The 24,289-nt window shown below is 41.2% G+C and overlaps 1 protein-coding gene across 1 annotated transcript in view; it reads left to right on the forward strand.

Moving 5' to 3' along the window:
* The first annotated feature begins 472 nt into the window (after window positions 1-472).
* The window catches only part of nudt14 (nudix (nucleoside diphosphate linked moiety X)-type motif 14), a 76,407-nt gene continuing 52,590 nt past the window's right edge, over window positions 473-24,289 (forward strand). Inside the window, exon 1 of the mRNA XM_041865422.2 lies at window positions 473-627. Coding sequence (XP_041721356.1) covers window positions 547-627 — 81 coding nt within the window. The 5' untranslated portion in view covers window positions 473-546. The remainder of the gene's footprint in view (window positions 628-24,289) is intronic.

Consider the following 24,289-nt stretch of genomic DNA (forward strand, 5'->3'; position numbering starts at 1 on the left):
ATGAGATGATTTCAGACATTAAGCCGAGGTGGAGGTGAGTCAGGTGAAATTAATCTATAATCCTTCGGTCACGGCGGGAAAGGTGCGGCATAGCTGCACGCGTTGAGGACACTTGCACCTGCCAGTCTCGCGCCGCAAACATTCTGCATGCAAAGTGCGCGAACAACTTCTATCGGCGGGAAAGGGACACCAGCCGACAATAGGCAGAGGCACAGCTGTGCTAATGAGTTTAATTTCTATTTTACTCTATGAAGCACTGCATATAGTTTTAATCCCACTCGCTTGTCCTTCATTTGTCATGAAAATTATTATATATATATATTTTTTTTTGATTACTTTGGTTTATGCAATATTCATCAATCATCATCCAATGAGTATTCATTAACCTGTCATGCGACTTTAGATTATTATTTTTTATAAAATAAGAAAAGTGTGTTGTGACCTTACTAGGCATCCGTAGACATTTGTCTCATTCTCCACTACGACCTGCGGTTTGTGCTATCTGTTGTGGTGAGAAACACCGGTGGGCAGCTAGCAGTCTGAACTATGGAGCAGATAAATGATATCCAGGTCGTTCCGTGCACCAGCTCCAATTATCTAAAACCATTCAGGGTGCACTATAGCCAGGTGAGTCCAAATAGCACACTCGCGTTATATCATCCAGCTTGAATTGCGGACTCCATGTATTTTTATTGCTAGTAGCCCAACCCCCATTCATTTAACCATTGCCTTATTGTGCAGCATCAACGGCGTAACCTTCATAAAAAGACGGTACACCATATTTCAATGACCGTACTTATCGACTTAACGTCTTTATTAACTGTGCATCACCACTGCCACCAAATATTTACTGTTATCAATTGTATAAAATGTAAATATTCAAGCAAGTAGCTAGCTAACATATCAGTTACTGTCTCATGTCGAGCACATGCTTTACATTAGGCTAGCTAGCTAACTAGCTAGCTGACTAGCTTGCTGGAAATTGACAACCTGACCCCAACAATATCTACATTTCACCGGTGGTGGTGGTAGTGTTGGTTGTTGTACGTTGAGTGGTACAGTAGCTCTCGTGCTAGTTAGCCAAGTCATGCGGTGTCAGACCTTGAGATGTGTCAAAAGGAGAGATTGCTAGCCTGGCTAGTCAACTAGCTAGTTTGTTGTGGGACTGAGGTCGGATGTTGTTGCAGAATTTGGGTGCTATGTTGAGCGTGCAAACCTATTTGACTTGGATATAACCAGGAAACCCACAAGTCCACTTTTATGAATGGAACCCACCAGTATTTTATGGCACACAAATCATGTTCAAATGTTCATCTCCCTAAATATGTAATCTAAAGAGCAGCTACCTATGTAGCTACTGTAGTTAGCTAAATTCCCTCAGGTATTAAAATGCATGTTAGGGTATATTGATTCCACTAGTAATTGTGCTCTATTTGGGTAGCTAGCTACCTCTGTTTGGAAGATGGATTGGCTACACTTAAACTAATGACCATGTGATGTTCAAGATGACTATCTTTGTGGTTGACTATGTTCATTGATTAGGCTATAGTTTTGGTCACAGGCAATTATGCATATTTAGTTACTTATAATAACACTATTGGAACCAGATTTAGCAATGGTTGCCATTCTTGGACTAGGCAGTTTCCACTCTGAATTGAAAGCTAAACTCAGGTCAATGACATGTAGGCTTACAGAGTCTGGCCTATAGCCTCTACTTTGACCTTCTTTCTAGGAATGCTACATTTTTCTGCTGTGATTTCTTTGGCAGTGATTCCCTTTGGGGTGAGCAAGATTTCATCACATTCACTCAACCTTTCCTGGGATCAGAATCGCCTTTATTTGCCAAGTACATTTACACATACCCAGAATTTGCCTTAGTGAGTAGGTGCTGCCAGCATGCAATAGACAATATACAAACAAAATATAGACATCATACTGAATTACAATATCAGAACAGTATATGCTGAATATAGGGGAAACACTGAATACAGTATAGTGCAGATTTTGTATTTGAGGTAATTGATGGTGCAGTAATTGGCCCAATGCAGTGTCACTTAAAGGACAATTCCGCACACCTTTAACATTTTGGTTGATATTATGAAATATTTAGTGATGTCCTACACAGTTTGTGTAATTGTATTATTTAATTCCTATTGACTGTTTAGTGATGAGCAAAACCGTAAATTCCTTCTCTGTGATATTTCAAGTAGGTCCCTGAGATGATCCCGTGTGGCTCAGTTGGTAGAGCATGGCGCTTGTTACACCAGGGTTGTGGGTTCGATTCTCAAGGGGGACCAGTACGAAAATGTATGCATTCACTACTGTAAGTCGCTGTGGATAACAGCGTCTGCTAAATAATGTAAATGACTAATACAATAAATTATGGATGATCATTTTCAGCAATCTATATAACCCATCTGTAGTTTTCTGATCATATTGGAACTCCCTGCTATATTTTGATCAGGTTCTCCATTTATAATAACAACTGTTAATATTTTAAATAGACGCTAAAAAACCTATAGAACAGTGGTCACCAACCTTTCTTGAGTCGAGATCACTTTCTGAGTCAAAATGCAAGCCGAGATCTATCGCTCAGATTTTTTTTTTACATTACTTAAAAAACGTATGCCTATATGCAACATTAACCTTTTAAAAACAGCACTGTATCAATGAGGTTTGTGCAGTAGGCTATAGGCCCAATACATTATCACTGCATATTGACTTTGCTTGCTTCGGACTATTTTTTACAATTATATTTCAACATTTGAGGTAGGCTATATGATCACACCGGTAATAGATCAGTTGTTTTACTTGTGAGGCACAGCTGAGTGAGCATACATTTAAATATATTACTAGGCTGATGGTGCCTACATCTGATGGTCAGTCTCAGCGAAGGGAGAGAGCAGGAGGAGACTGGGGTCCGCCTCAACATCCTTCCGCTCTCCCTTTCCTCTGCTGACTCTGACCAAAAAGTGAAACAGTCTTCCAGCTGATGTTAAAACTCGAGTCGCATTGCATTATTCTTGCCTCATGCACAAATTCATGTTGTTACTCATATGAACAGAGAAAGTTAAATATTTCTCGATATTCAAAAAGATCCAAGCCGCTAATAATTGCGCAAGCCTACTCATTCATTACAGCTGTGTTGGTTGTAGCGCGAGTGGAAGTAGGAAGAACACGCATTTTAATTGCATATAAAAGTGTTGAATAAAGTGTTGACATTGAGTAAGAACTTAAACATGAACTCACTCCTAAAAACAGCAGCTCTTTGCTGTGTTTGTTGACAATCTCTCTCTAGTGATGGTTTTGAAATCTCGCAGTATCAACTTTGCTGTAGCTTTCTTTTATGCCTGCTACGTTACTGCAGACATGGTAATCTGAGCCATCCGATTGCCCAGCAGTAGGCCTATAGTGCACTTGGTTTGCTCTCTGGGCCCGCCAGGAAGGCAGAGTTTGTACCTTCAGACACATGAAATGGTTCAAAATGGGAACACTTCACTTCTATCGCGATCGACCGGTTGGTGACCACTGCTATAGAACGATATTTATAGTCAGCTTACTACAATATTTTTCTGTTGTTCAATGTTCAAACTCCCATGATTCTATTTGGCAAAACCACTCCCACCAGCCTTTGTGCCCTTTCCAAATCAAATCAAATTGTATTTGTCACATGCGCCGAGTACAACAGGTGAACAACCTTAAAATAAAAAGTAACACAATACGATAACGAGGCTACAGTGCCTTGCAAAAGTATTCATCCCCCATGCCGTTTTTCCTATTTTGTTGCATTACAACCTGTCATTTTAATGGATTTTTATTTGGATTTCATGTAATGAACATACACAAAATAGTCCAAATTGGTGAAGTGAAATGAAGAAAAAAAACTTGTTTAAAAAATAAATAACGGAAAAGTGGTGCGTGCATATGCATTCACCCCCTTTGCTATGAAGCCCCTAAATAAGATCTGGTGCAACCAATTACCTCCAGAAGTCACATAATTAGTTAAATAAAGTCCACTTGTGTGCAATCTAAATGTCACATGATCTCAGTGTATATATACACCTGTTCTGAAAGGCCCCAGAGTCTGCAGCACCATGAAGACCAAGGAGATGTCCAAACATGTCAGGGACAAAGTTGTGGAGAAGTACAGATCAGGGTTGGGTTATAAAAAAATATCAGAAACTTTGAACATCCCACGGAGCCCCATTAAATCCATTATAATAAAATGGAAAGAATATGGCACCAAAACAAACCTGCAAAGAGAGGGCCGCCCACCAAAACTCACGGACCAGGCAAGGAGGGCATTAATCAGAGAGGCAACAAAGAGACCAAAGATAACCCTGAAGGAGCTGCAAAGCTCCACAGCGAAGATTGGAGTATCTGTCCATAGGACCACTTTAAGCCGTACACTCCACAGAGTTGGGCTTTATGTAAGAGTGGCCAGAAAAAGCCATTGCTTAAAGAAAAAAATAAGCAAACACGTTTGGTGTTCGCCAAAAGTCATGTGGGAGACTCCCCAAACATATGGAAGAAGGTACACTGGTCAGATGAGACTAAAATTGAGCCTTTTGGCCATCAAGGAAAACGCTATGTCTGGCGCAAACCCACTACAACTCATCACCCTGAGAACACCATTCCCACAGTGAAGCATGGTGGTGGCATCATCATGCTCTGGGGATGTTTTTCATCGGCAGGGACTGGGAAACTGGTCAGAATTGAAGGAATGATGGATGGCGCTAAATACAGGGAAATCCTTGAGGGAAACGTGTTTGTCTTCCATTTTACATTTTAGTCATTTAGCAGACGCTCTTATCCAGAGCGACTTACAGTTAGTGAATACATATATATTTTTTGTATAAAAAAAAAAATCATACTGGTCCCCCGTGGGAATCGAACCCACAACCCTGGCGTTGCAAACGCCATGCTCTATCAACTGAGGTACATCCCTGCCGGCCATTCCCTCCCCTACCCTGGACAACGCTAGGCCAATTGTGCGCCGCCCATGAGTCTCCCGGTCGCGGCCGGCTGCGACAGAGCCTGGATTCGAACCAGGATCTCTAGTGGCACAGCTAGCACTGCGATGCAGTGCCTTAGACCACTGCGCCACTCAGGAGACGCCACTTCCAGAGATTTGAGACTGGGATGGAGGTTCACCTTCCAGCAGGACAATGACCCTAAGCATACTGCTAAAGCAACACTCAAGTGGTTTAAGGGGAAACATTTGAATGGCCTAGTCAAAGCCCAGACCTCAATCCAATTTGAGAATCTGTGGTATGACTTAAATAATATTTTTCATCTTCAAAGTGGTAGACATGTTGTGTAAATCAAATGATACAAACCCCCAAAAAATCAATTTTAATTCCAGGTTGTAAGACAACAAAATAGGAAAAATGCCAAGGTGGGTGAATACTTTCGCAAGCTTGTGGAAGGCTCCCCGAAACGTTTGACCCAAGTTAAACAATTGAAAGGCATGTTACCAAATACTAATTGAGTGTATGTAAACTTCTGACCCACTGGGAATGTGATGAAAGAAATAAAAGCTGAAATAAATCATTCTCTCTACTATTATTCGGACATTTCACATTCTTAAAATAAAGTGGTGATCCTAACTGACCTAAGACAGGGAATTTTTACTAGGATTAAATTTTCATTTTAGTCATTTAGCAGACGCTCTTATCCAGAGCGACTTACAGTTAGAGTGCATACATTTTTCATACTGGCCCCCCGTGGGAATTGAACCCACAACCATGGCGTTGCAAATGCCATGCTCTACCAACTGAGCTATTCCCTGTCAGGAATTGTGAAAAACTGAGTTTAAATGTATTTGGCTAAGGTGTATGTAAACTTCCGACTTCAACTGTATATTTAAACAAATCTTTGTTAGAAGATACTCTCTGGTACACTTATTTATTTAGTGTTGTTTACACTGTTCCAATGGTCAAAAAAAATATTGTGAAATAACAGTAACTGTTTGGCACACACAATACTCACGCAACGCTTGCTCCTATACCATCTTTTTTCTTGTTCTCCATTAGTTTCCACAACTACAGTACCAGTCAAAAGTTTGGACATACCTACTCATTCAAGGGTTTTTCTTTATTTTTACTATTTTCTATGTTGTAGAATAATAGTGAAGACATCAAAACTATGAAATGACACATATGAATCATGTTGTAACCAAACAAGTGTTAAAAAAATCAAAATATATTTTATATTTGAGATTCTTCAAAGTAGCCACCTTTTGCTTTGACAGCTTTGCACACTCTTGGCATTCTCTCAACCAGCTTCACCTGGAATGCTTTTCCAACAGTCTTGAAGGAGTTCCCACATTCTGAGCACTTGTTGGCTGCTTTTCCTTCACTCTGCGGTCCGACTCATCACAGGCCATCTCAATTTGTTTGAGGTCGTGGGATTGTGGAGGCCAGGTCATCTGATGCAGCACTCCATCACTCTCCTTCTTGGTCAAATAGCCCTTACACGGCCTGGAGGTGTGTTGTGTCATTGTCCTGTTGAAAAACAAATGATAGTCCCACTAAGCGCAATCCAGATGGGATGGAGTATTGCTGCAGAATGCTGTGGTAGCCATACTGGCTAAGTGTGCCTTGAATTCTAAATAAATCACTGACAGTGTCACCAGCAAAGCACCATCACACCTCCTCCTCCATGCTTCACAGTGGGAACCACACATGCAGAGATCATCCGTTCACCTACTCTCCGTCTCACAAAGACACGGCGGTTGGAACCAAAAAATCTTAAATTTGGACTCCTCAGACCAAACGACAGATTTCCACCGGTCTAATGTCCATTGCTTGTGTTTCTTGGCTCAAGCAAGTCTCTTCTTATCATTGGTGTCCTTTAGTAGTCGTTTCTTTGCAGCAATTCGACCATGAAGGCCTGATTCACGCAGTCTCCTCTGAACAGTTGATGTTAAGATGTCTGTTACTTGAACTCTGTGCATTTATTTTGGGCTGCAATCTGAGGTGCAGTTAACGCTAATTAACTTATCCTCTGCAGCAGAGGTAACTCTGGGTCTTCCATTGCTGTGGTGGTCCTCATGAGAGCCAGTTTCATCATAGTGCTTGATGGTTTTTAAGACTGCACTTGAAGAAACTTTCAAAGTTCTTGAAATGTTCCATATTGACTGACCTTCATGTCTTAAAGTAATGATAGCCTGTCATTTCTCTTTGCTTATTTGAGCTGTTCTTGCCATTATATGGACTTAGTCTTTTACCAATTAGGGCTATCTTCTGTATACCACCTCTACCATGTCACAACACAACTGATTGGCTCAAACGCATTAAGAAGGAAAGAAATTCCACAACCTCTCATCAACAAGGTGTTTTTGCCCACAGGACTGTCGCTGGCTGGATGTTTTTTGTTTGTCGCATCGTTCTCTCTAAACCCTAGACACTGTCATGCATGAAAAGCCCAGGAGGGCGTCCGTTTCTGAGATACTGGATCCAGCGCGCCTAGGTCACTTGTTTTGCCCATTCTAACGTTCAATCGAACAGTAACTGAATGCCTGTCTACCTGCTTCATATAACAAGCCACGGCAATGTGATCCATTTTCGTGAACGGAGTGGTCTACCTAATAAACTGGCCGGTGAGTGTATACTAACAGCATAATAACTGGTTATAAAGTGGCGGAATTCTCCTTCAATCCCTATGAGCCCGATGGCCGGTTGATGAGGGCCACAGCATGGGGGAAGAAACTGTTCAGGTGGTGGGCGGTTTTGGTCATATTGACCTAAACTGTCTGCCAGAGCGGGGTCTTTGAAATATGTGGTGTCCGGGGTGGGCAGGGTCATCGATGATCTTACCCGCACACTTCCTTGTCCTGGAGACGTGCTGATGGAGGGTAGGTGACAGCCGGTGACCTCCGCAGACCGGAGGATGCTCTGCAGTTTGCCCTTGCAGCGGGCAGACCCATACCAGACGGTGATAGATACATTTTTATTGTATTTATTAGTATTCCCATTAGCCGATGCTAATGGCGACAGCTAGTCTTACTGGGGTCCGACTCATAATGAAAAATACATTAGACAAAATACTTTACAATTTACATGCATTTAAAAACATTACGTGTAGTGTGCGTCTATCAGTTAAACATGTCAGTACATACACACAACAAGTAGGTCACAGTAGGGAGAGGCGTTGTGCTGTGATGTTGCTTTATTTGTTTTCTGAAACCAGGTTTGCTGTTCACTTGCTCTACATGAGATGGAAGGGAGTTCCATGCACTCATGGCTCTGTATAATACTGTACGTTTCCTTGAATTTGTTCTGGACCTAGGGACTGTGAAAAGATCCCTGGTGTCATGTCTGGTGCTGTGTGTAAGTTGATTATGCAAACAATTTGTAATTTCCACCACATTAATGTTTCTTATAATAACAAGAACTGATCCAGTGAGGTCTTTCCTCAACTCTTAGGCAAAAGAGACTGGCATGCATAGTGCTAATATTAGCCCACTGATTACAATGAAGAGCAAGATGTGCCGCTCTGTTCTGGGCCAGCTGCAGCTTAAGTAGGTCTTTCTTTGCAGCACTTGACCATATGACTGGACTATAATAAAGATAAGATAAAACTACAGCCTGCAGGACATGCTTTGTGGAATGTGGTGTCAAAAAAGCAGAGCATCTCTTTATTACGGACAGACCTCTCCCCATCTTTACAACCATTGAATCTATATGTTTTTACCATGACAGTTTACAACCTAGAAAAGGTGAGAATGGACTCAATGATGGACGTGTAGAACCAAACCAGAATTGTCAGATTAGAGTTTGAGGCTCTGTCGAGCCTTCTTGGTCACCACTGTGAAGTTGTCCTCCCACATGAGTTTGTGGGAGATAATGGTCCCCGTGAATTTGAATGACTTGGCTGTGCTGATGGCTGAGCCATCAATCTCGAGGTGACGAGATGATGGGGGCCATTTCCTGTAGTCAACCACCATCTCCACTGACTGTCGAGTTCCAGGTTATTGTGACTGCACCAGGCGGTCAATCTCTCCATGGCACTTGAACTCCTCGCCACTGGAGATGAGACCAACCAGGGTGGTGTCATCAGCAAACTTGAGTAGTTTGGGGTACAGACAGTCATTGGTGTAGAGTGAGTAGAGGAGGGGGGAGAGCATGCAATCCTGCGGCACCCCAGTGCTGAGAGTTAGGGAGTCCCATCTTAACGTGCTGTGTCCTGTTAGTCAGGAAGTCGGTAATCCACCGGCGGATGAAGTCAGATAACAACATTTCTCCTGCTATGGATTTCATGAAGGGCATTACGCACTTTGTTTTGGCTGGAGGGCACCTGTAGATGTTTCTGTCCCAATTGTTCTCCCCCATCTGGGCTTGTGGTCCTTGCATTTTTCACCATGCTGTAATGCTTCCTCTCATTGAGGGTGAGTGTGGAAGTGTGCTGCTTCTCTGGCCCATTGTTACTCTTTAGGTCTCAAATCAAGCAAATCAAATGTTATTTGTCACATGAGCCGAATACAACAGGTGTAGACTTTACTGTAATGACCACTGCTGAGCCCTATTGGTATGGAATGCCTGGTTCTCTTCCCTTTTTTATTTTTTTATTTTTTTTATAGCAGAGACTTGATACTTTAAGAAAATATCGTAGTGACCCTATACAACACCTAGCGTGTAGCAATCTCATCAAGGGGTTTCGGACCTCTTGTTGTAACTGTTAGGGTGTTGGGTGTTTCGGACCTCTTGATGTAACGGTTAGGGCAGGGCTCCAGACTAATATTTTCCTCTGGTGGCCACGAACTTCTTCATTTGGTGGCACCAGGCCATGATTTGGTGGCACACTAAACTTTTATTTTTCACAGCGTCACACGATATAATAAATATGAGTCATTATCATATAAAAACATTATAAAGTCATTCGCAATGCTTTATTAAGAAGTGTAATAGACTAAATGGTATTCAATAAATGTTGTTAGCCTACATCTAATATGTTCAAGCAGGAACCCATGATTCAAAATATTTTCTTATGCAACTTAATCCAGTGATTTGTCATGAGTTTTGGGTTGACAATTAGGCTTACATTTTATTTATTTATTATTGTCAAAATTGGGCTCCAGAATTTGCTGATATTTTTTTGTTCAACAGATGAATTTGCGTTTATCTTTATGTGCACTAATATTATATAAAGGCCTAATTCAATTGGTGCTGATTCACCACCTGAGGAAGTGGCAACTCAAAACACATTACAGATGTAGGCTCTTATGCAGGAAATGTAAAACTTGTAGTATATTCGAGGTTTTAAAAGACTTGATTTTCCCTTACGAAAAATGTATCAACCCCTACAAAAATGTCCATTTAAATCTGTCTACGTAACAAATAAACTTGGATTTGAGAGAGTGCAGGCCTCATTGGGTAGTAGCCTACGGGCAATTCCACCGTAACAGAATGATTATGAGACAGATTTTTCACTTTTTAAAAGTATGCCAAACAAAAACCATTGATTGCAAATTTAAACAAACCATACAACTCTATGCACAAGGACTACTTTCAACAATTTCCATTGAACATTTTACAAAAACACATTTACTTGAACAGTGCAGATGTAAAGTTTGGTAATAGAATAATGGTAAAATCTCCTTGAGTTTGAAAAAATCTATTTTGGTTATTAAACTACAGTAAATGAAGTGGATCAACACCTGGTAACAGAATGACATCATGGGTCCCTGATCTGTACTATACAGAAATGCATAATTATGAATGTCATTCTCTTCATGGTTATGTATCCTGAATAGGTACACAAAGGTAGAAAAATGTAATATATTCCTTTGCATGTTTGGGTATTATTCTACACACTGACTATTATTCTAATGAGCTCCGCCCCCAAACAATACCACATTTTGTTGGACCGGACCAAATCTGTACCAATCATGGACGTCTATGTTTCACAAGTTTGGACATCACAGTACAGCACTGTAGAGTACAGTACAGTAGAGTATAGTCCCGTAAAGTACAGTATTTCAGTACAATACATTCAATAACACTGTACTCTAGTGTGCTCTACTGTACTAAACTCTAGAGTACTGTATTGTACAGACCTATACTCTACTTTTCTTTACTGTACTCAGCTGTACTGTCCTAACTTGTGAAAGAGATGTCCATGATTGGTTAAAATTTGGACTGACCACATTTAATCTAGGCCTACTTTTCAACATCCATGGGTGTCCCGTGTCGGTCGATGCTTAGTGGGTGAGGGGGCTGGTTACAGTAAATGTAAAGAGAAGGTGCTCATGGGAGAGAACTTTTGCCACCACACAACAGAAAGCAAAAGAAAACTGTTATGAGCTGAACATAAGTGTGCCAGTGGAAGGGAGGACAGTAGCTGGTGACCCAAACCAAATTGTTATCAGTAAAAACACTAGGCCTATAACTAGTTGGTAGGTCTAACTTGTTACTTCTGTAAACTTAGAAAACAGTATCTTAAAGATATGTGGGTTTTTGGTAACAGAATGACAAGACACTAGGCAATATTTCTTAAACTTACACAAAGCAAAACATTTCTGCAAAACTAAATATGAATATTCAGATTAGTTGGCAGGGTCTTTACTTGAAGTATTTCTGCTAGATGTTTTCTAAAACTCATTTTTCATCCATTTGACCAGAAATCAAAGCCTTTTGTTTATTGCTAATTTTTAGAATGGAAAATGGTTGAAACATTTATATACACTCAGTGGCCAGTTTATTAGGTACACCCATCTAGTACCGGGTCGGACACCCCCCTTTGCCTCCAGAACAGCCTGAATTCTTCAGGGCATGGATTCTACATGGTGTGGCGTTCAAACGTTGCTGAATTGGTATCAAGGAGGCTAAACGTGTGCCAGGAAAACATTCCCCACACCATTACATCACCGCCACCAGCCTGTACCGTTGACACCAGGCAGGATGGGGCCACGGATTTGTGCTGCTTACGCCAAATCCTTACTGCCATCAGCATGACGCAACAGGAACCGGGATTCATCCGCGACAAGGACCGACAAGTTGTGTGTTCTGAGATGCCGTTCTGCACACCACTGTTGGACTGCCGCTGACTGGATGTTTTTTATTTGTCGCACCATTCTTGATGTGTGAAAAGCCCAGGAGGCCGGCCATTTCTGAGATACTGGAACCGGCGCGACTGGCACTGGCGATCATACCACGCTCAGTCACTTAGGTCACTCGTTTTGCCCATTCTAACGTTCAATCGAACAGTAACAATGCCTGTCTGCTTGCTTTATATAGCAAGCCACGGCCATGTGACTCACTGTCTGTAGGAGCTAACCATTTTCGTGAACTGGCCACTAATTTCCTAAAAACATAGACTCAGCTTTCACCAAATGTGATGTGCTCCTATAAACTTCACATGTTAGTGCACATGGGTATTTTTTCATGGAAATGAGCCTAGGCTGCAACTGCAACGTTTGTTTAGAACATTGAATTTACTGTTAGATTAAAACATGGCTACCAGCAGTGGGGTATTATGTTTAGTTAGCTATCTAACTAATGTGTTTTGAGTTTCCACTTACTCAGGTGGTGAATTAGCCCCAAATAAATTAGCCAAGTGCACATAGTGTATTCTCACTTCGAGAGATTCACTAGAGATTTCGAGAAAATACCCTCGGCTAGACCTTTTACTGTAATGTAAACTCGCAAATGTTTAGTCTCTTACGCCACCTCCGGAGGTCGCGGGGCGAGACTTGCTCGAGAGTCACCCCCATCTGAGCAGCCAGATGTACATTAAACAGAATAGTCTCTTCAAGTGATATGCTCATACAGTAAAAATCTTAACAGAGCAATGCTTTTGAAACTGCTGAAATGTATTGCTTATATTAAGACTTGTTTTAAGTGTTATCTGAAGTTGTAGTAACTGCCTGTTACATTCTGAAATTGTCAGCTTAAAAAAAAGTCAATGCACCATCCATCGTCTTGAAGGAGTCATTTTTTAAATTTTTGTAGTGTAAATATACAATTTTTACTGATAAATGACATGCCTATTTTGTTCTATTGTAATGTGTGTGTGAACATATGATAACTATTTAGAATGGCGATTTTACAGTACTTTTGAAATGACACACATTGGCATCAGACAACTACAGTGCCTTCAGAAAGTATTCATACCCCTTGACTTATTACACATTTTGTGTTAGAAAGATCTAATTTACATAAATATTCACGCCCCTGAGTCAGTACTTTGTAGAAGCACGTTTGGCGGCGCTTACAGCTTTGAGTCGTCTTGGGTATGTCTGTATCAGCTTTGCACATCTGGATTTGGGGATTTTCTCCCATTCTTCCTTGCAGATTTTCTCAAGCTCTGTTAAGTTAGGTGGGGAGCAGCAGTGAACAGCAATCTTCAAGTCTTTCCACAGATTTTCAATGGGATTTATGTCCGGGCTTAGGCTGGTCCACTCAAGGACGTCCACATTTTTGTTCTGAAGCCATTCCAGCGTTGCTTTGGCAGTATGCTTGGGTTCATTGATTACGTTTCAATGCACAGTAATAATTCGATATTAAACAGATCATGGTAGTAGGCAGATTATGCAATAATCATGTAAACACCTTAGTCTGCTTATCTTAATCGGTGTAAGATCAAAATCGAAGTAAGCTACCGCCGATTAAAACACTTGGTTTTTAGCAGTCTTTCAAATTATTAGGACATGGAAACACCTTAATCGGCGTTCCAGCGGTGTATTTGATCTGCGCATTTGCTAGCACCAGCTGAGCAAGCCTCCCTCTTTAGTGCGAGTGACGTGAGAGTTCAGAACAACTGAATCTATGCCTCTTAGAAATAGTTTTCACAATCGGCAATCAAATATGCTTCCCAAAAATAACATGGTCGCTGTGGTAGAACATTTATTTCGATTGACGATTTTCTGCATTTATCAGAGTGCTATCAGGTAGCCCGATTTCAGATGTGTCCATGTAAACAGGATTATTAGGGAAATCCTTCTTGCAAAGCATCTAAATGTTTTAATTGAACTGTTATATTAATCTGACTTCACAATAATCAAATTAGTGTGTGCATGTAACCGTACTCATTCTCCTGTTGGAACGTAAATTGGTCGTTTGCACTCTGAAGCAGGTTCTCATGAAGGATTTGACTGTATTTTGGCTCCATTCATTGTTCCCTCTATCCTTACCTGTCTCCCAGTCCCTGCCACTGAAAAGCATCCCCAAAGCATAATGCTGCCACCACCATGCTTTACGGTAGGGATGGTGTTAGACAGGTGGTGAGCTGTGCCTGGTTTTCTCCAGACATAGTGCTTTGCATTCAGGCCAAAGAGTAAAATTTGTCTCATCAGGGTTGGACGGTATCTAGATTTTCATACCGTCATACCGTTTCTGTGCCATACCGGGGTATATGGTATTACCTAATGTGCACACAAGGGGTGCTATTAAATATGTTTTATATTATTATTTTTTATGCACAAAACAATTTAGACAACAGGGATCTTGATCCAGGAGGGGATTTAATGCCTCTGCTGTAACCAAAAAGCTTGATCTTGACATTTAGCAACTTAGCTAACAAGTTAGCTAACCAAATACATAGCTGGAGCCCTGAGCTGGATATTATTTATTTGACACATCTTAGATATCTTATAGTTATACGTAACGTATAGTTATAAGCAGTGGCATAGCACGCAGCCCCCCCCCCCCCAAAAAAAAAATAATGATATATTTTTTTACGGTATTGAAAATCATACCATCGGTATTTCGAAATACCCCAGTATACGGTATGAACGGTATATCACCCAAGCCTACTCATCAGACCACAGAATGTTTTGCCTTATGCTCTCTGAGTCTTTCACGTGCCTTTTTGCAAACTCCAGGTGTGCTGTCATGTGCCTTTTCCTCAGGTCTGGCTTCCGTCTGGCCACTCTCCCATAAAGCCCAGATTGGTGAAGTGCTATAGAGACTGTTGACCTTCTGGCAGGTTCTCCCATCTCAGCCAATGAGTTCTGTCAGTGGTCATTGGGTTCTTGGTCACCTCCCTGACCAATGTCCTTCTTGCCCGGTTGCTCAGTTTGGTCGGACAGCCATCTCTAGGCAGAGTCTGGGTAGTTCCATATTGTTTTCATTTCCCAATGATGGAGACCACTGTGCTCTTGGAAACACACTCTATAAATAGTTTTATACCATTCCCCAGTGATACTGTATGCCTCATCACAATTCTATCTTGGAGATCTACGGACAGTTCCTTGGACTTAATGGTATAGTTTCTGCTCTGATACGCACCATTAACAGTGGGACCTTATATATCAAATCAAATCAAATGATATTTGTCACATGCGCCGAATACAACAGGTGTAGACCTTACAGTGAAATGCTTACTTACAAGCCCTTAACCAACAATGCAGTTTTAAGAAAAATAAGTGTTCAGTAAAAAATAACTTTAAAAAAATAAATAATTAAAGAGCAGCAGTAAAATAACAGTAGCGAGGCTATTGTCCTCTGACACCGCCTGGTGTAGAGGTCCTGGATGGCAGGAAGCTTGGCCCCAGTGATGTACTGGGCCAAATGCACTAACCTCTGTAGTGCCTTGCGGTCAGAGGCAGAGCAGTTGCCATACCAGGCAGTGACGCAACCAGTCAGGATGCTCTTTATGGTGCAGCTGTAGAACCTTTTCAGTCTCCTGAGGGGGAATAGGCTTTGTCGTGCCCTCTTCACGACTGTCTTGGTGTGTTTGGACCATGATAGTTTGTTGGTGATGTGGACAGGTGTTTATTTCTGAATCATGTCCAAACAACTGAATTGGACACAGGTGGACTCCAATCAAGTTGTAGTGATATCGCAAGGATGTTCAAAGGAAATTGGATGCACCTGAGCTCAATTTGGAGTGTCATAGCAAACCCCTGAACACTTACGTAAAATACATTTCTGTATTTCATTTTCAATAAATGTGCAAACATTTCTAAAAACATGTTTTGACTTTGTCATTATGGGGTATTGTGTGTAGATGGGTAAAAAAAATTCAGGCTGTAACACAACAAAATGTGGAATAAGTCAAAGGGTATGAATACTTTCTGAAGGCCCTGTAATTCAACAAGGTGGCACAGAGCCACTCACATTTTGGAGGCAGAACCCTGGTCCTCGTCCCCTCCATTAATTCACGTGTTCTGGAGCTTGACTGACGCTGGAGTGCCAAATTGTTCCCACTAAACAAATGTTCCCTTTGGCTATGGGGTCAAGGGTGAGAGTTGGGGCCAGGTCAGGGGTCATGGCCATGGCATATTATTTAGTAGTTTATGAGTGGGTGCAATCTGCTATTTGGACAAAGAGATGCTTACTTAAGTGGCTAGCCAAATAGCGTTGCACTTAATTTGACATCTGATGAAAATGAAGCTATTTTCTGCCCTAATGTGTTGCACTAATGTATTTTTTGTGTGAAGGAAAACTATAGTTGCACCCCCCTGACCACTCTATTGAAGTAAAAAATAAAAAAAAATTCTTTCAATATAAAACACAGGTGAAATGGTTTAAAACACAGATTTATTTGATGGTCTGTGTTTTGAAAATGCAGATTTCTGACCCCTGAATATATTTGCCATCTGAACGCCTAATTGAACAATAATGAATCAAAATTGTCATTTTTATAGGGCTGGGCGGTATACCGTATTTTATGATTTACCGGTATTGATGCACGGACCGGTTTGGGTTTTACCTTCTATAGGGCTATTTGAATGTTTGGTTTGTTCAATGTAATAAGCCGTGTGTAACGTCCATTTTTATAGTTTACTTCACTACTTGAGTCATCTCTATCCGCTCTCTCTCTCCATGCCGCTTTCCACACAGACCTAGCCCCGCTCCCTGTACTCAAGGAGTGCATTTGTTGTTCCTCGACCACGAGACACTTGCATTCAGACTGCATGGTCAATGCAGCACAACGATGCTGTTTTCATTTTGTTTATTAATATTAATCAACTAGCGTTCTATAATTACACTATTAGTTTTGTGTTTCTTACATCTGCAAACAGCTAGTTTGTATTTTCTTAGCAAGTTGGGCCTAAATCCGGTTAGCTGCTAATTACTAGCCGCTAATGCTAATCGCTAGCTAGCTAATACATGTACTGAGTCAGTGCAAATGTAATTAGCTATACAGCCTGATAATACCAGTGACGGTATAGACCTAAATCAGCATGTTTGTGCAACAGTATCTTCTAAATCAAAGAGGAATATGCGAAGCAAGAATATGTTGGCTACATGAAGTAGCTAAGAGAAAACAACATTCAATGTAGCCAAAGATTATAGGCTCCCCTAGGAAACACTCATCAACACTTTGGTTCCTACTGTCACAATAACTCCTCTCTGGCAACTATAGAATTAGAACAATAATTATATTTCCATGATTACAACAGTTACCTAAGTGTTTTGCTCTAAAGCGCAAGTCAAATCGCAATTGCAACATTTGTTTAAAAATAAGGCATAGATTGTTTGCCCATATTGTGCAGCCCTACATGGCAGTGTGAAAATGATCTCAAATGAGTACAACAGCAGACATTTTTTTTGGTTGAAGTTGAATTGAATAGTATAAAACAATCAGATTAGAGAAAGACCCATTGAAATCACTTAGAATGTATCTGTTGCCACCCTAGGGTCACGCACTACTCATAAAGAAAAAGTTGAAATTGTATTATTCAAAAACATAAAATACTGTCATAAAAAAAATACAGTGATAAGATATTTTGGCCATATCGCCCAGCCCTACATATTGATGAAATTTTGGCGTTACCCAGGCCTCCTTTAAAGGCCCAATGTAGCTGTTTTTATATTAATATCACATTATTTCTGGGTAAGAATTAAGTACCTTACGAACAACATTTCCATTCACAGTTTTTATGCGAGTAAAGTCATACCGTATAAAAAAATATATAATAATCATGACAGCTGTAATGGAAACAGGAAGTTTCGGTACAATTTTATGAATGTTGACAGATAATGTTTGTTCGACATGGTGGGATATCTTATTGTGTTGGTGAAATAAATTATGTTACAAATGGCGGTGAAAACTGCTTTATGCGCAAATATTGATATAATCATCATCATATCGAAGTAAACTTGGAGTCACACGATGATGATGACGATATGGTGTTGTGTCCTCCTACTACGATGTGGTTTATTAGGATACAGATGAAAAAAGTTATGATGAACTTCACAGGGTGTGGAAAGTGAAGGGTGATGAGCATGATGCTCCTTCCTAATAAATATTGAGGGTCTTATTCTGGAGATATTATGATTTGATACTTGACTGCCGTTTTGACAAATAAAAATATTCTCGATCTTATCTATAATAATCCCATACTAGCCTACCTGCACTGTATCTGCGAGCTGTTGGCTAGAGCGCATCTGCCAAGACCAAAGTAGGCACATTTGCTATTTAACACAAGTGTTTGTGACAAAACTATCGGTAGAGTTGAAAATGCGATGGAAACACGAGAATGGCTTACAAGAAAAACGTCCAAAAGGACTCATTTTAAAGTAAAAAGGAGTTGGATCACTCAACAAAAAAAAGGCAGATTTATTTTTGCTCACTTTAATCAATTGTACAGGATGCGAACAGGTGACTGACTTTTCGACGTCAAGCTGACATCTTCCTCAGTGACCTGACCATTGCACTTATCTCCTATTTAAAGCCTAGTGGCCAATTGACACAACAATGTAAAACAAATTAAAGGTAAATGGCAAATTATAACACAAAATAATAAGATAAATAGTGTGTCTCGTTAATCAATAGGCCATTGAACTTCAGATTTTTTTTCAGTACATGAAAACTTAAATGAAAAAGTACATTTTGTGTGCACTACGTCATCATGCACTGAACAAATCAGTTTGGTGGAAACACACCACTGGTGGGGAAATGTGCATATTTTCTTTATGTGGATTTTAGAATATTTCCATGAACATCTGTCGCCAATTGGATGGAAACCTAACTACTGTAATAGTTGTATTAAAATGGGCAAAAATTGCTTTTTTGAAAAAAATCTTTCTCAAGCAATAATTTTTGTAGGACTGTCTGGGAGTGGTCTGAGTGGGGAGGGGCAAACTGAAAACTAGTGGTTATTGGCAGAGAGGTTTGGAACTTCCTTTGTTATTGGTCTATTAACCAATTTACCGCATGGTGTTGTCACCATTGAAAGCCGAAACTCCCGCCCATGTGATGTTTTGTATTTTCAACCAGCAACTATCAGGAAATAACACTGATCAAATGTGTTCACACTTTGTGTTTCATCAGCTGTTGTACAATATGAAATATGAAAAATTGAATTTTGACTTCACTGGGCCTGTAAGACTCCATAATGTTTCATCTGAAGGTGCTACAAAGCAAAACATTTGTGTCATATGAGTAGTATTTCGTTTTAATTTTTTATACACCCTACGGTCAAGCCACGCCAAACTGCTTCATGCACCCAGGACCCGGCTCCAAACAATGGAGGACCGTGCCTTTTCTTCACACGCACCACGCCTTTGGAACTCCCTTCCTGACAATCTCAGAGCTGTTCAGACTGTTGGGGCTTTTAAAGCAAGCCTTAAAGGGATTTAAAAAAAAAAGAATTACAGTTGTCTGGACATATTCTAAGATCCCTTAGTTAGGTTTATAATAATTCATAATTCACTTACATGTAAATATGAAACAAAATACATTTCTCAGAATGCATCAAACACTACAGAATGGAAGGGATCAACCTAATATCATGACAAAAACTACAAAAAACGACTGTTTTTTGGCATAGTAGTTAACCAATCGCAGCCCTCCTTTTACTTGTATCATTGCTCATCCTGTAAATTACCAGCAGAGGGCGACCATTTTAAATCTATTTCATACACTTAGACCACACATTTTTGGATCTGTCCCATAGAGCCCCACAGTGGAGGTGTCATAATACCCATAAAACCTAGCGGTCAAACATGGAAATGGTTCCAATAGTTTTCCCACCATTTATTTTTCCCATAGGGAATTTTAGAAACATTTAAAATAAGGGCTGTGTTTCGTGTAGGCTTACCCTGGCGTGACGTTTTGATAACCATGTAAATTTATCTCGGACAAGGCTACTTTGATGCTCTTAATATATTCGGCTCTACATTCTTTACTCTTAGATTCGAAAATGCTAATTAGCATCAAAGTAGCCATCATGTAAGACTACAAATCCCTGCAAGCTCCTGCACGTCATCTCTAGCTGACACCTTTGCTAACAGTTAGTGTCAATTTAAAACTTGCACAAGACAGTTCACAGAATTGTCAATTTAAAGAAATGTAGCCAATTTATTCATTACTAAATTTAGCTAACAAATGTACCTCCCTTTTTCGATCTTGTCTCATTGCTGCAACTCCCAAACGAGTGGTGCAGCGGTCTAAGGCACTGCATCGCAGTGCTAGAGGCGTTACTACAGACCCGGGTTCATTCCCGGGTGGTGCCACAACCGGCCGTGGCCAGGAGTCCCATAGGACGGCGCACAATTGGCCCAGCGTCGCTCCTTAACACCCGCCAGCTTTACCCGGAAGCCAGCCGCACCAATGTGTCGGAGGAAACACCATTCAACTGGTGACCCAGGTCAGCCTGCAGGCACCCGGCACACCACAAGGAGTCGCTAGAGCGGGATGAGTCAAGTAAAGCCCCCCCGGCCAAACCCTCCCCTTACCCGGACGACGCTGGGCCAATTGTGCGCCGTCCTATGGGACTCCTGGCCACGGCCGGTTGTGGCACCACCCGGGAATGAACCCAGGTCTGTAGTAACGCCTCTAGCACTGCGATGCAGTGCCTTAGACCGCTGCACCACTCGGGAGGCCCTTAACATTAGCTAATTTAGAGATTCAATTTATATATATATATATGTATGCTAAGAGTATTATATTATTGATCGATTTACTATGAATTTTTAAATCACCCAGCAGTGCTATCCAGAGAATCCAAAAATTCGTACCTTTGCCTCGATTCGGCAGTCTCGTCCAGATCATCATGGCATTAGTAGTTTGCCAATTTCACTGTTTTAAAATGGGTCATAACTTTAATACTAACAGAGATCCCACTCTGAAACGTTGATATGCCCGTAGAACATGGTTGGGGTCAATTCAGAATGTTTTAATTTCATTCAATTCCACTCATGAATTGAAATTGGAGTTTGAATTGGACACCCCCCACAGGAAGCAGAATTTGAATTAAAGGAAGTGGAACTGAATTCAAAGCAATTCAACTGCTACCTAAAGCATGAAAGTTTCATTCCTTTGTCAAATCTTTTATCTAAAATATCTGCCACTAATTAGACTACTGCAAAGAATACAGATGCCATTTCAAATATTAGCTTGATTATAACTAACTAAAATATAGTAGTTTTTTGTATTTTTGTCATGATATTAGGTTGATCCCTTCCATTCTGTAGTGTTTGATGCATTCTGAGAAATGTATTTTGTTTCATATTTACATGTAAGTGAATTATGAATTATTATAAACCTAACTAGGGGATCTTATAATTTGTCCAGACAACTGTAATTATTTAAAAAATCCCTTTTTAAGGCTTGCTTTAATAGCACCTATATATATATATATATTTTTAAATATATTTTCCTTTTATTTTCTCCTAACCCTACCACCTCTCACCAAATTGGAGTAAACTAATGGACAACAACACTTAGGCTTCTACTTCCAGCTTATACAAACTATATTAATTTTACAGACACAGTATATTTTACAATAGTTTGTTTTTAGTCCCACCCTCCCATCTATCTCTGAACATCATCCAGTTTTGATTTCTATTTGCCATGTATTTTTCAACTGTGCTGTGAAGTTTCACAAAATAGCCCTACTACTCATATTACAGAGCAAGCAGTGAAGCTTCATATGACAATTGTTTTTGCTTTATTGCACCTACAGATGAAACATGAGTCTTAAAGGAGGCCTGGGTAAGGCCAAAATGTCACAAATATTCCAACTTCAATATTTATTTGATCAATTATACTTTAAGATACATATGTCAACAATCCTTCCTCCAAAGGACCATTCTATTGATCATATTTTTTTTGTCTTGGTTTCGTGGGGAATCACCCATATTGGCAAAAAATATCTGAGCGTGTGCATGGATGCGGTGCGCTTCACACTGCTGCAAGTGTGATGGCTATGCGGCCTTGGTGTGACGCCGGGAGGGAGGCTTACCTAGAGTGGTCATGTAGGCCTATGGTGTTTTACTCATTTTGTTGGCAGTCGGCACCAAGGCTTCAAGTGGGCCTTTGTCAATTTCTCTCCAGCTTCCTTCCTTCCAATGAGTCTTTAAGTCTCAATGGCCACAGCCGCAGCACTGAGTCACAGCGCTCTGCCACCCACTCTTTGCTGGCACTGCCACTGAGAAGCCTCCCCCACCCAGCCTTCCTGCCCACGCTCCTCACCACCTGTAGGCACCCTCTCTCTTCAGGAGCCCACCTGGATAGGTCCTCGGCCTCCTTGCATGTCTCATCAGTTATCATCATCATCATCATCAGGCGCTTTCCATGATCTAATTCCGGGCTCTAAGATTTTTGCTGAATGTCGCAGTGAGGAAGCGTTACCAAGCCGAACAGATGCTGGAATCCAAGATGACTTGTTAGAGTAAACCAACATCCGCTCCTGCTATTTCTGGGTGCCATTTAGGCAGTTGAGAAACATGTGGAAAGCATGTAGGCCTTAGCACTCACTGACTCGGTCCTTGAGACTTCTTTTAGAAGTGTTGTGCCAAAACTCTTGGATAGAAATGTTGAAAGGGTAGGCTATCTATGTTTATATCAATGTGATGGGGTACAAAACTTAGCCTAGGTCTACAGAATGGACAACGTGAAATGGAAAGTGCTACATTGATGATATAGTAAAACTGTCTAGATTCTGACCCAGTTTAAGAATTCTGTGTCTTTTTGTATGACATATATTTTTTAGAGGAAGAATGCAGCAATCTTGGATCAATGTTTCCCAACAAAAATCGTCCTAAATGCTCAGTTAGAATAGCCTACAGTAGCAGGGTGAAAGAAGAGTCAAGATCTGTTTTTGATTCAGTTCGGTTCTAAATTTGAGCTGCTTTTGTGCCATCCTGAATTCTAAACATATTCATGGTGACACCCTCTCCCTATTTCTTTGACTTTTCCCTGCTCCCCCTCACTCTCTCACACACGCAGTGCGCCCGAGTAGCCTTATCAGTCGCCGGCACTGTTGGGCCTGCCGGATTAAGACTCCATTAATAAGGCCACCAGTGGAATAATGAAACCCAGGCCTCAGCTCAGCCTCAGCTCTCTGTGAGGCTCGGGCATTGGGTTAGGTCGTTCGGAGCTGCGAGACACTACCTATGTCTCGTGAGCCGTCATATCCCAGCGACTAGGCTGCCACAGCTACTGCTCCAGCAGTGGGGTTCTAGGGGGAGTGTTGTGGAGTGGGGTTATCAAAGGGGTTTAGGCTCTCAAGATAGTGTGTGTGTGTGTGTTGGAGTTTAGGATGTCAAAAGATTGTGTGTGGAAAATAGGGTGGGGGGCTGGATAAAGGCAAGGCCGGTGAGCGGACCGCAGTGTGCATCCATCGGTGTATGGGGAAGCACAACAGTTGAGGCACTGACAATGGTGAGCGGGGGAAGTGTGTGTTTTTTCATCTGGGGAGGGCTGGGGTGGTAGACATAGGGGTGAGAAGGCCATGGGAAAACGTGTGGCGACCCTCACCACTGAACACACTCAATAGGAGCCCAGGAAATGGGATTTGCGGGGAGGGGAGGCAGATGTGGCAGGCGGGAGGTGATGAATGCATCGGGGCTCAATGAGCGAGATAAGGTGGCGCTTCCCATGAAACCCTTTCTTTCCCACACCGTCCGTCTGCCAATGAGCTCACTAGAGGTAGCTTATGGTTAAAGGCCCAGTGCAGTCAAAATTCACAGCAGATGAAACTAACACTGTAGAAGTGTGAAAACATTTGATCAGTGTTATTTTCTGATAGTTGCTGGTTGAAAATACAATCTACACAGGACCTTCTAATCAGTAGGTTTGCATGGGCCAGACTTTTGGCTTTCCAAGGTGACATCACCATGCGGTAAATTGGTTAATAGACCAATAACAAAGAGTTCCAAACCTTCAGTTTTCCCCTCCCCACTTTTTGCTCATTTTAATGGAAATCTATTGCAGTAAGGTACTTAATTGTTACCCAGGCCTTTAAGACAATGTGGAGACTGGAGAGGTTGGTGGAGGAAAGGGGGTGAGAGTAGCCCCAGTGCAGTCCTGGGGTGCTACTACCAGGCTGCTTCGTGGCTGGCAGTGGGCCTCGTTAAGTTTGCCCAGGAGGGTTCTTCTCTGATAGACTGGT

The sequence above is a fragment of the Coregonus clupeaformis genome, chromosome 36 (assembly GCF_020615455.1).
Source record: "Coregonus clupeaformis isolate EN_2021a chromosome 36, ASM2061545v1, whole genome shotgun sequence".
NCBI lineage: Eukaryota > Metazoa > Chordata > Actinopteri > Salmoniformes > Salmonidae > Coregonus > Coregonus clupeaformis.